Source organism: Mastacembelus armatus, chromosome 5 (genome assembly GCF_900324485.2).
Source record: "Mastacembelus armatus chromosome 5, fMasArm1.2, whole genome shotgun sequence".
NCBI classification, from domain to species: domain Eukaryota; kingdom Metazoa; phylum Chordata; class Actinopteri; order Synbranchiformes; family Mastacembelidae; genus Mastacembelus; species Mastacembelus armatus.
Genome location: NC_046637.1, coordinates 24,544,551 through 24,557,227, shown reverse-complemented (window position 1 = coordinate 24,557,227; position 12,677 = coordinate 24,544,551). Strand labels below are relative to the sequence as shown.

The window sequence follows — 12,677 nt, the reverse complement described above, 5'->3', positions numbered from 1 at the left end:
AGTTCTGGGGATCTTTTCATGTTTGGATATAAATTTAGAAATTTTGTAAGCCACTGAGCTTTCCAACTGAGTGGTGCAACAAGTCCAGCAACCGACATTACCATAGGTCGGTTGTTTGTTGCCACCCTCTGAAGCGACCCATAGGACTGTACCAGCAGCAGGCTCGTTTCCTTACATAATTTTCATTCCACCCTTATTCACCCTTCCTCTTTAGCCTGTCCTGCTGCAGGGTGAGGCATAGCTTATCTTCTGACAATCCTGCCCTACAGTACCTGTTTTACAGGATTGGCCACTGTTGTCATTCAGAGCCAGAGGCATGTAGGCTGAGGTGGAGGGGAGGCTGGACAGCAAAAGTGAGAGTACAGGTTGGAGTGGATGAGGATCCTCCCCCTGCCTCAGCCCAGCCATAAAAGCAGGCAGCGTCTGCAGTCCTACATTCAGAGGGACTTGGCTCTCCTTTTGAAGTCTGCTCATCTTCACTTCTCCTTCGCTCAGAGTTGACAACCTATTCCACTGCAACCATGAGGAAGTCTTCTTCAGTCCACAACTACAGTACCACCACCAGAAGGTCCCTTGTAGGACCAGGCAACAACTACTCCATCAAAAGATCCACTGCCTTTGGTGTTGGTTCTGGCATTGGTGGTGGTTTTAGCACATCTTCAATGGGTGGCAGTTCTAGTGGTTATGGCTTTGCTTCTAGTCAAGCAGGAGGTAATTTCATCCCTCCACCAATCACAGCTGTCCAAGTCAACCAATCCTTGCTGACCCCTCTGAAGCTGGAGATTGACCCTAACATCCAGGTGGTCCGCACCCAGGAGAAAGAGCAGATCAAGTCCCTCAACAACCGCTTCGCTTCCTTCATCGACAAGGTTGGTTCCTGTGACCTCTGTATGACTTGTTTACTGTAGGGCTCATTATCTTACTACTGACTCTCTTTGCTTCATTTACTTCTAGCAGCTGTCAAAATGTAAAACTTTATTTCTCATCTTTAGCCTGTTATAGAAAAACATATGTCTATCTATTAGATAGTAATAGTAATCTATTTTTATCTGCCTCACTGCAAAAGATGAGTTACAGCGTCTGGGATTAGGAAGCTTGTAAAGATCTCAAAGTTTCCCAATGACCCAATCTTACACTGGCAACTCCATCCAAAATGTATCTAAAGTAACAGTTGGTAGCCGAGCCTGCGGAGGCCTCTGTCTAAACATAGGTGGGGATCATATTGCAGCCTTGCCCATCTCTCACCGGATAGGCTTGTAGAAAGAGTATATATCTATTGTACTATGCCCACAGAGTCCAAAGTCTTATCATTTGCACATTGCACCTACCACCTGGTTGTTATGGGCAACGTGAATACTAAGCATAGAGCTGAAAATTACCTTTACTTGCTTGTGGAAAAGACACAAAATATACGTAGAAGCTACATGGCTATTTTTGCTTTTGCAGAGTGAGATTCTCAAGAAAAAAAAATTGGCATGAAAACAAAAACTTACAAAACAAAGAACTCATCTGATGATTCTGCACTGCTTTGACTTCTGTGGTTTATCTGCCACACCTAGTTTTTTTTTTTTTAAAGCTGGAGTGACTGCGTGGCCTTCACAGCCCAGCACAGCACACAGGATGAGTCATAGCCAAACAAGAGATACAAATACAATAGGATGAAACAATCAAAGCCACAAACACATGTTTATAAAACATCTGGATAGAACACACTGTATTAGGGAAGGAAAATTATTTTATGTATGGTTTTTTGTAATTTTCTGTGTTATGAGGTTCAAAACTAGCCTTTTTTTTACACCTGCTTGACCACTATGCACACAATGACTTTCAATTGTTATGACTAGGGTGTGGCAATTCAGATATGTTGCTGTCTATTCATGTGAGGAGAAGGTGAGGCCTTTCAAAATCTGATACTACAAACAACACACCTCTTAAAATTCTGAGGTGATCCTCCCTTTGAAAAAATGAACTGAATTTTTCAGACTTTTATAGACCTGGCAATGTTTCTGAAAGTCAATGACAAAATATACCACTGAATATATGAAAGGGAATGAAATAAGTATATTTTAGATAAATATGTGACAATCTCAGGTTTTGTATCTCCACAGGTCCGTTACCTGGAGCAGCAGAACAAGATGCTTGAGACCAAATGGAGCCTCCTGCAGGAGCAAACCACTACCCGCTCAAACATCGAGGGCATGTTCGAGGCCTACATCGCCAACCTGCGCAGACAGCTTGACGGGCTGGGCAATGAGAAGATCAAGCTGGAAGGAGAGCTGAAGAACATGCAGGGTTTGGTCGAAGACTTCAAGAACAAGTGAGTAATTATATGACATTGTCAGTAGCAATAACATATATGGAGAGACCTCATATAGTGAGCAAATGTACTAATTGGTTGCGTTGTGTTCCAACAGGTATGAAGATGAAATCAACAAACGTTCAGCTGCAGAGAATGAATTTGTGCTCCTGAAGAAGGTATGAATACATCAACATGTTTCTCCTGTTATTTTCATTCTGGGGTATGATGTGGTCAGTTATAATGCTTTGTGATTGTAAATGAATTTCTTTCCAGGATGTTGATGCTGCCTACATGAACAAGGTGGAGCTGGAGGCCAAGGTTGATGCTCTTCAGGATGAGATCAACTTTCTCAGGGCCATCTATGAGGCTGTATGTATTATTTCTAATGTCTAACCCTAAAGCTGATGATCATTTGGATCTTGTATAGATCACCTAAAAAGAACATAGAGATAAATATTTTTACAACAAATTTCTTTGATAGGAGCTTCAAGAGCTACAGGGCCAGATTAAGGATACTTCCGTCATCGTGGAGATGGACAACAGCCGTAACCTTGACATGGATGCTATTGTGGCTGAAACGCGTGCTCAGTATGAGGAAATTGCAAGACGCACCAAGGCTGAAGCAGAGACCTGGTACAAACAAAAGGTGAGTGGAAAGAAAAGCAGAGGTTTATCGGTTATCTTATATGCGGTTCCAATACCTCTCCCAGCTTGATGGCTCATGTTCCTGATACACATACTTGTATTTGTCATGATAGTATGAGGAGATGCAGACCTCTGCTGGACAGTACGGTGAGGACCTGCGCTCAACCAAGACTGAGATCGCTGACCTGAACCGCATGATCGCCCGTCTTCAGAATGAGATTGAGGCTGTCAAGGGACAGGTATATTTCAAGAATTTTTCAGTGATGATGCATTAATACACTTCACTGTACACTACAAGAGGGGGTCCTGTTATTCAATTGTTTGTTATTTAATTTTCTGCAGAGGACTAACCTGGAGGCTCAGATCGCAGAGGCTGAAGAGCGTGGTGAGCTGGCAGTGAAGGATGCCAGGCTCCGCATTAAGGAACTGGAGGAAGCTCTGCAGAGAGCCAAGCAGGACATGGCCCGCCAGGTGCGCGAATACCAGGAACTGATGAACGTCAAGCTGGCCCTGGACATCGAAATCGCCACCTACAGGAAACTGCTGGAAGGAGAGGAGACCAGGTAGAATAAAGCTGAATATTTAATGGCTGTCATTAGATTTAGCTTTGAATTAAGAACTAACTGTACGTTATTCCACCATCAGACTGGCCAGCGGAGGCTCTACAGCAACCATCCATGTGCAGCAAACCTCTGGAGGTGGTGACAAGTTTCAGATTTTATACAGCATCAAAATTTGACAACTAATCAAACACACCACATTATAACACTGGCTGTTTTGCTGTTTTCTTGCTCCAGGATTCTCCAACTCCAGCTCCAGTGGCGGATTTGGCTATGGTAGCAGCAATTTGGGTGGTTATGGCACTGGTATTGTCACCAAGTCCACAGTCTCATCAACAAGGAGAGTCTTTTAAAAAGGAGAGCCAGTTCTCTTCCCCTTCAGAAATGTTTCTAAATCTCTGCCCTTTCATGGTGCTATACAGTACTCTTAAGCATGTCCACTAAAAGAGCCAAATATCCCTAAAATCAGTGATTACTAAAAATACTCACTGGATTGTGTTACACTGCCACCATATGTGTTTCAAGGATCACTGGCATACTTTCTTACTCTGTACTTCAACATCATTTAAATGGGAAACTTTGCCTTAAACACCACTTCAGTGAGCAAAGTGAAATGTGTTTTCTTCTTGCACTGACATCCAAGATATAAGAAAAAAGGGGGAAAATTGAAGATTTCATGGATTTTTAAAACTAAGCAAGGAAAGCGTTTGAAAACCTATCTTGTCACCTTACACATTTTTGTACTGTAGTGCACTGACACACTAGTCTGAAATGAGATTATGTAGCTGAGATGAGCCAAGTAATTTTATTTTATGCTCCTGGTCTCAGCTGATTTTTCCAGTCCTGCAGTTAAGTGCTGATGTAATAAGCAGAGCAAGTCACTGACCAAATCTGATCACTGTAGGATTACAAGTGTCAAAGTTCACATGTTTACAGTAATTCTTCAAACTGATTGGTTACTGACTTGCCCGTTTATTACTACTCTGTCAAATGTTTCCCTGCTTAGTTTTGCCTTTCCTTGCCGTCAGTCTAAAACTATGATGAAACCAGGTTTATTTTGTAAAGTCTTCCTAGCAACATGAGTATTGAATGTTGCAGCAAATAACATCAAGTAAATCTGAATGAAATAAATCTGAGAACTAAAATGATTTCCTCTCTCTCTGCTTTGTTTTGGTGTAAATGAAAGTAAAAGGAGAACAGTGCCTTTCAAGGGCCGGAGGGTTTTACACAGAGATTTCACATGAGGGCAGTGCTGCACCACCTTTCCAACTTAATACATGCTTTTGAGGTGCTCGGTAGTACACACCGACAGAAAACCATTACAGAAGTCTTATTGCATCATTTTCTCAGCTACAGTTGTGCTTTTTATCCAAAGAGAAAAAACAATGTGTCACCAGTGTGTGCAATAACACCTGACCTCCTTTAAACTCCTCCAACACTGACATCACTGAGGGAAAAGGAGTGCAAGAGCAGCATGATGGAAGGAATGCAGTGTGGGAGGTTTCAGCAACCTGAGAACTGATTCAAAAATTAGTTGTGTGAAAGTGTGAAAAGGTAATGAAGCAAAAAAAGTAAAGGGAGGGAATTTTTCTGAAATGGACTCATTAAATATAAATATGACTGGAGCTGCAAAGGCAGAAAGACATAACATAACAACATAACAGTGATTATTAACTCAGAGATGTTAGTTTCCTTTATACATTCTCAATAAAATATCATGTGAGAGGCCAAAGTGTTTTTGACAGAGATGTCAATGATAACAAGAGTTGCAAACTTTAATGGGGTTCAATAACCTTGGTACAGTTCGGACCCAGAACCACACACTGGTTCACACATTCTTGGCAATGGAGAAGTCAAGAACATTGACTGTCATGACTAAATATATGTTCCCCAATCTCCACTTTATTTTGTTCCCCAAGAGTTCCAGCTGTGTTTCATATCAAGTGTTCATGACACCTAATATAAATCCTGGTTTTTGCCTGCTTGGTATTGCTGCCTTCTGTTAAAGGTGCAATGTGCCATTTGCTAGAGTGGTAATGTAGTGGTTTGCTTTACATTTCTGCAAACACAACATAGAGACTTCTCACAACTACTTTCCACCTCCTCATTTATTTTCTGCACAGACACATGACCTTTGTGTCACTTAAATCAAGTATTTTTTATAACTAATAAAGAAATTGTATCACTGAAGTTGTTATTGAAAGTCGAAGTGCCACCATCCAGCAGAATTCAAAACTCAAGTCTGCCATAGCTGGGATTTGAACTGGCAATAGCAAAACCTACAGGAGGATTTGACCATCACATTTTGAGCAGAACAGAAAAGTGGCCTAATAAAACAAACCTGATTGAATAATTGAGCTTATCAAACAAGGGAAGGCAGAGGTTTGCAAATGAAATAACCATGTCTGCTTTTCTCTCTCTCTCTCACACACACACACACGCACACACACGCACACACGCACCTAATAAATCCAGAACCTCATAAAACTAGTAGCACAGACTGCAAGTGAGGTGGTATGAGGTCACATATCAAAATGAATAAAGCTCAATGAAAAGTTTAACTGCTCAAGCAAACAAACAAAACAAAACAAAACAAAACAAGCAGCCAAAATAAAAAAAAAATAGTCATCTGCAAAGCTCATGCCAAATGCTGAATCTGGAAGTATTCATACCCCCACCATACCAGTTGTATCATCACTCGAGCAATTACAGATGATGCATCTTTTCTCCCTCAGGAAGACACAAGGAAATCACTCTTCCTGTTGTTACAGCTCTCACATTTATCCTGCAGACGCACCAGCAGCCTCAGCTCAAACTCAGATCTATTATCACTTATACAAGACACGTGCACCTGTAATTTCAATCTTCTCCTGAGTGATAATGTTGTTCTCTGCTGTGCACCATCAGGAAGTGCTGATGCTTGTGATGATCTAGATAATTAAAACACCTTTGATTCAGTAACTACAACTGAGGATGGTTACACATGTAATGTAAATCCTTGACAGCAAACATGAGGGCGCAGAAAAATGGAAAAGCACAGGTCATTGACAAACTGATATAGGACGATGTGATGTATGTTTAATAATGTCTTTGTGTCAGCACTGTCAGACAATATATCTTAGGAAACAGGTAATGTGCCCTCTTTGAACACAACTACAACCTTACTGATAGTAAACATCTAGAGCCTGAGTTTCCAGTCAATAAACTGGATTATTCTTTTTCTTTTTGCTGCCTGACATTGATGATCAAGAGTGTTGAGATTCTTCCCAAAGAAAGAAGGTAACGAGCAAGAAAAACCTGCAATCAGACCAGAATACTTCAGCTGGATATAAACCTATAATTTGTGATGCAGAGGTTGGCATCTGGATACACTGTACAGGTGTTCTGTACAGTGCAGCTACTTATACAGTACATCCCATGAAGGGATATCCAGTTGTTACAGCACAAAAATCAATAAAAACAAAAAGGTAAAATATTTAAAAAATGAAACACAAATACAAGACAGTCTCAGAAGAAAGTATGTACAATTGATAGAGTTCAAAATAAGCATAATAGTTATTTGTCATATCGCTGACTAAAAGTGTCCTTTTTAAAATTACTTATTGTCTTTAAGAAAATTATATTACTTGATGACTAAAATAAACACAAATCTGCAGGTAAAATGACAAAATCAAGAGAATTTTTCAGATTTTATATTCATATGGATCAGAAAACACACCAGTGAACATATGATCTCAATTACTCCCAGCTGTTAATAGGGAGGTTGATTTTTCTGTAGAAAATGACTGTTTTCTTTGCTCTTGCTGTTGAGTGAAGGCGCACACTAATGAGCTATTGATTGTGGGAGAAAAGGGGCGATCTTCTACGAGACTGGAAGAAATCCTGGGGAGTGATTGAAAAGATTGCCCTTACCCTTAACCCAAACACAACACCATGATCAATAAACATTACACCTTCCACAAACCCCGACACCTCGATCGATACCAGTGAATATCAGCAGCCTCAACTGGGATCACTGATGAGCAGTATGCTGCATACTGAATGGGTTAGGGTCAAATCACTTAGTGTCTTTGTCAGGTTGCAATGACATGACGTGTGTGTGTGTGTGTGTGAGAGAGAGAACAGTTTAGCAGTTTTGACGTGAGGCACCAAATTTCTTTTCTGATTATTATTGGAAAAAAAAAAAAATCAGTGCACAGTAAATGTAGTAATGTTTAACCAAATAACCATAACATACATTTGAATTCCTATCTAGACGGAAACCTTCCCACCCTATGTGTTATCAGACATATGGCAAAAACACACTCCTGTTAAATCCATACAGGTATTTTCACCTGAGCAGGTCTTCCCTGTGTCAGGTTTGAACTGATTTTTATCAGATAAACTGATTTAAGTCTGAGTGTGATATTTAAAACAGCAGTGTGTATATATTGGGACATTGTTGTCCAACCAGATTTAAAGAAACTGTGCACATACGCACTGACTTGGTCATAATGTAAATCTTTCTGCAACTGGCTTTTGCTGTTTATGCTGTTCAAAAATATACACACAACCAGCCTTGCACTTGTCATATCATTTGTTTCTCTGATTGGTTATGACATGTACCCAACTGAACATATAATTATAAACATGTCTTTGATATCATGAATATCCATCATGACCCTCACAATTCAAATAATGACGAGGATGGAAATCATAATTTCCTTATTTAAGGTGATCTAGGTCAGTCTGCATCTGATGAGTGCTGAATTTTGAAACTGATGATAATTTTGGTAATGTGCTGTGTAATTCTTCCTGTAAAGGTTGCTAAATGTCAATTATTAACCCTATGAGCATTACACATGTCTGTGAAGCCAGTTGAATAGCCTCAAACAGGTTTGCAATAGTTTCAAATATGCATAGCTTGTGTAAAACAAAAGCCACTTTGACAAAGATGTGATTTCAAAGGAAATTGCTTTGGGGCTGCATTTACAAATCTTGGGGCTGAGGTATATTATTCCATTGTTTTTCAGTGCTGCAAACTGAGGTACATGTGTAATGTCACAGTATGTTAACCCGCATAGTCAACAGCAGCAGAGTGATAGGCTGCCTTGGCAGCTCCGTGCCCTGCAGCTGATGTGTTGTAGCTGTTGTCCAGTGTCCAAACACTGCAGCTCTTAAACAGGGGGAGATTTATAATGATGTCTCTGTGAAAAGAAAATTTTACTGACTTCTTTGGTGCAGATGTTCAAATCACTTTTCCAGTTCCAGTTTTAGTGGAACTCAATTTTTACATTTGCATTTTAAACAATGTAAAATAAGTATTGATAAATCATTTTTACAATTTCATTTGTGTAGACATGTTTGACTAACTCACCTTCTTTGCCCTTTCAGTTGTATTTTGCTGTATGCAGAGATGCTTCCTTTTTCCTTTGTTGACACTCACCACAGAGCATGCGTTAAACTGACTCCCAGAGTGTTTGCTTATGCGTCATACAGTAATATTTCTCTGCTCTGTGGGTGCTGCCTCTGTCCTCAGTGACAAGGCGATGCGTTTGAGTGATGGTGCTCTAAGGCAGGACAGACAGACGTGAGGAGACAGATTGCCTATGCCAGGCCTCTAGTGCCAACCTATTCAGCCACTGGGAAATGATAGATGTCTGGGCTAATTTTAAACTCTGTGAACTAAATTCCTGTTACCAAAGGCAGTGATGGGTAACTGGGACACAGCTGGAGGGTCTAGATAAGACCTGCAGTCACCTGTATCTCCACACCTTCCATGCCCTTTCAACTGCCATGCACTGCAAAATGGTTAATGATGGGCTGTAAAGGGCTGATTGACTGAGTGAAGTGCTTGTGATGTGGCAGCTGGATGCTAGAACAGATGTCACTGGGGTTGGCCAGATGTTGTGGCCAGCAGCTGGTTAGAACAAATAGTACTAGTACAAATCTTCAATACCCAAAAATCCCAGAAATGTCTGACTTTTAATCTCAATTCAATGTGAATAGTATCTGTGGCTTTGAGTAACATTTTTTGACAACTCTGATGAATTTCATTGTAATTTGTTCGAGATATTCATGGGTCCCTCTGGATTTTTTGGGTCCTCTCTCAGTTTGACGATATCTGAATTCTTATCTAGAGGCACCATCAGACAGTAAGTTTAAGTTGTACATTACTTTGGTTTACAGTTACCTGAAAAACTAATAACATCCCCATCAACCTCAGCTGTAGTTTATGTTTAGTGGTAATTTGCAAATGTTAGCATCCAAACACTAGTATGACTGTAGTTTTTAGGTCCCTAACGCACAGCATATAATCTAGGAGCACTTTCAGTGTAGTTTTGTGTACCAGAAATGTATCTGCAGTGGAGCATGTAAGGGAAACAACAGTCACTTTGTATTTCCATATTGTGTACAAGTACCTATTACCAGTACATATTGATTCAATTGGTCCACACAAACGCAAAGATGTTTGAACAGGATTAAACTCCCACTGCTGCTGCCACTGCTGTGGTCATCAGCCAAATGCATTTTATAGTACTGAAGCTGTATTTTGTTGGTAACTTTTTCTAACTAATGATCCTGCAGACTGTACATGAATCAGACCAGCTGAAGAAAGCTTTGTCTGCTATAAAAAAAATGTCATTTTTATTTTTATTTGAGCACTCCAATAGCCAAGAGGCTTCACTGCCATACCACATACATGAGCACAGTATAAGCTAGATGTTGGTGGTTCAAATCTGGTGAAAATTACTAATTGCAGTTTTTTTAACTTCCCTTTTGTTGTATTAATCTGCAGTGATTTTATCCAAAACTGCAGGTAGAGGTGGAAAGATAAGTTGATGTGACTGTGCCACACACCACTGTGACTGTTTATTTTGTCAGGTTCATTGTGAGGCAGTAGGAGGTCTGTGCACATTTAATAGCTTGTATCATGTTTTGTGAACAAGCACATAACATAGTATTTATTATTATAGCCACAATTATAGGTGGCACAGATTTATTTGGGAACTGATCATTTTGAATCTTTAATTGCTGTATATTATTACCAGCAATAGATTTGACCACCATAAAGGTTTTCACTAGTTTGTGTAACAAAAAGTTTTAAAATGCAGTGTGTATTGATGGGTTATGTTTTGGGACCCTGTGGAAAGTGGCAATCTGGACTCATTATCGGAAAAATCAACAGGCTTGCTGATGTTGATTGCCATGTTTGACTTTGCAATTTATTGCATGAAAATACCTATTGACAAGCGCAGCAGCACTGGTAACAGACCATGCAGAAGAGTTAGTGGAAAGCAATAGCAAAGGAAATTCTTCACTGTCAAATTTTAATGACGTTAACATTTTTGTTTTGTTTTTTTGGTGGCAGTCATATACCCTGGACACACAAGAAGACTCCACATACTATTAACCCATTAGGTGTGTATCATCAGTGTTACATGTTGTGGCCATAATAACAATGCTACAAACAGAAACATTACACAATCTAAACTACATGTTATTGTGATGATGGTGGTGAAGGCCCTGTAACATTAAGGAAGCATTTCCTTTATCCCATGACGTAATGATTTCCTAAGGCTACCCATGGAGTCACTGTCTGTAAACCAGGTAAACTCCTTGTTTAATTCTGTAGCCAAAATAATAAAGGTCTGTGACAGCAGCCTACTGAGCCAACTGGAGCCAGATGGAGTAGGGCTCTACTGAGTCATGTCTACGGTCCTGATAACAAGGGATACTGGGCCATTAAATGGTGTGATAACATCTAGAGTGACACACCAGACTAAGGCTTAAAGCAGCAGCTAATGATGTTTTATCTGTTAAAACAAAAACAACAAAAAGGTTAAAAATTCTCCAATTTCAAGCAGTGGACAAATTGAGTATAACAATGACAGTAATCCTTTGATTCTACAGTTTTGTAAAATCTGTTTTTAAGGCTATTTTCAGTGTTTCTATACAATCTAACATCACTGTCTAGTAACAGGTCATCCAGACACAATGTGCAGCTGTATTCCCTTGATACTTTTCTTTATATGACACACACATCTGTCAGTAGAGATGTGAACTTCATGGCTGACATTCAGATAATTAAATCTTCTTTCAGATAAAAGCAACAAAGAACAATTCCAAACACCAAACCATGAAGGATCTGTTCAGTGCGCTTGCTAGCTGAAGTGGAAGAAACCATTTCACAATCAAGCCCCAGGTGAGTCCAGTCTGTCCTGGTGATGGAGGATTTCTCCAGGCGTGTGCTGATGAAACAGTCCCACTGTTCATTAAGGCATCCCAATGATTGCACTCTATCGAGTTTCTCCTTGTGTCTGATCATCACAATACAACCTCTCTGCTCGACCACTCGCCAACAGCTGACGGGGTGTTTAAGGGAGATGAATGAGTGCTAAACTTATCAAGTAATAGATATCCCAAAGTGGAAGATTGGGTAATTGTTCTGGGTTTTTATTTTGTCCCTTTTCCTGTAGAGCTTTTTTTTATGGCAACAGATGGGAAAAAAACTCCCATGGTGATCACTTGGCCACATCCCTGACAAACACAAAGGCAGTTTTCACCAAACTTTCACACAGTGTGGCACTATTTCTTAGAACAATTAAGCTAAGTGAAAGCCTGATAATCTCAATGACTGGATGGTATTTCTGCTCACATATGACACCTGCACTGCAGTCATAACAAAAGCTACCAAAGTTATTTGAGGCTAATATTACACTGATTTCTTTGAAAGAGCTTACGATATTGTGGAGGATGAATCATGTAAGCGTAAACCAATTCATATTGTGTGGTGGTGAGGTTATGCAAGGCTAATGGGATGTCAGCTTTTATCAGATCAGCCTGGCTCATGACCCTGGGTTAAGCCAAGAAGCTTTACAGGAAACACTGTCACTGTGCTTTCACAGCAGCTTTTAAGATTTACTTCCCCGCTGTCTATAAAGAACATGCTGCTTCTAACAATCTAAATTGAAAACTGCTGGAGGGGAAAATGATAGTGTGTTGGAGGGAGGGAGGTGCACGCAGTGGAGGGGGACTGTAAAGAGGCAGCAACAGACTGACATGTTGGCACCCATCAGGGAGAAATGATTACCTCTGTTAGGAGAAACCAGAAGAGAGGGGAGAGGATATTAACACACACAACTTAGCTATTTATGCTGATCTGCTTTTTGAGATACAATAAAATACACACA

General features: G+C 40.1%; 1 protein-coding gene across 1 annotated transcript; it reads left to right on the top strand.

The window, feature by feature from the left end:
• Window positions 1-420: 420 nt before the first annotated feature.
• On the top strand, window positions 421-4,652 carry LOC113130831 (intermediate filament protein ON3-like). Its single transcript, XM_026307759.2, has 9 exons — window positions 421-869; window positions 2,109-2,317; window positions 2,415-2,475; window positions 2,573-2,668; window positions 2,781-2,945; window positions 3,058-3,183; window positions 3,287-3,507; window positions 3,590-3,642; window positions 3,742-4,652. The coding sequence occupies exons 1-9, from the start codon at window positions 522-524 to the stop codon at window positions 3,855-3,857; spliced, it is 1,395 nt and encodes a 464-aa protein (XP_026163544.1). The 5' UTR covers window positions 421-521; the 3' UTR covers window positions 3,858-4,652.
• The last annotated feature ends 8,025 nt before the right edge of the window (window positions 4,653-12,677 follow it).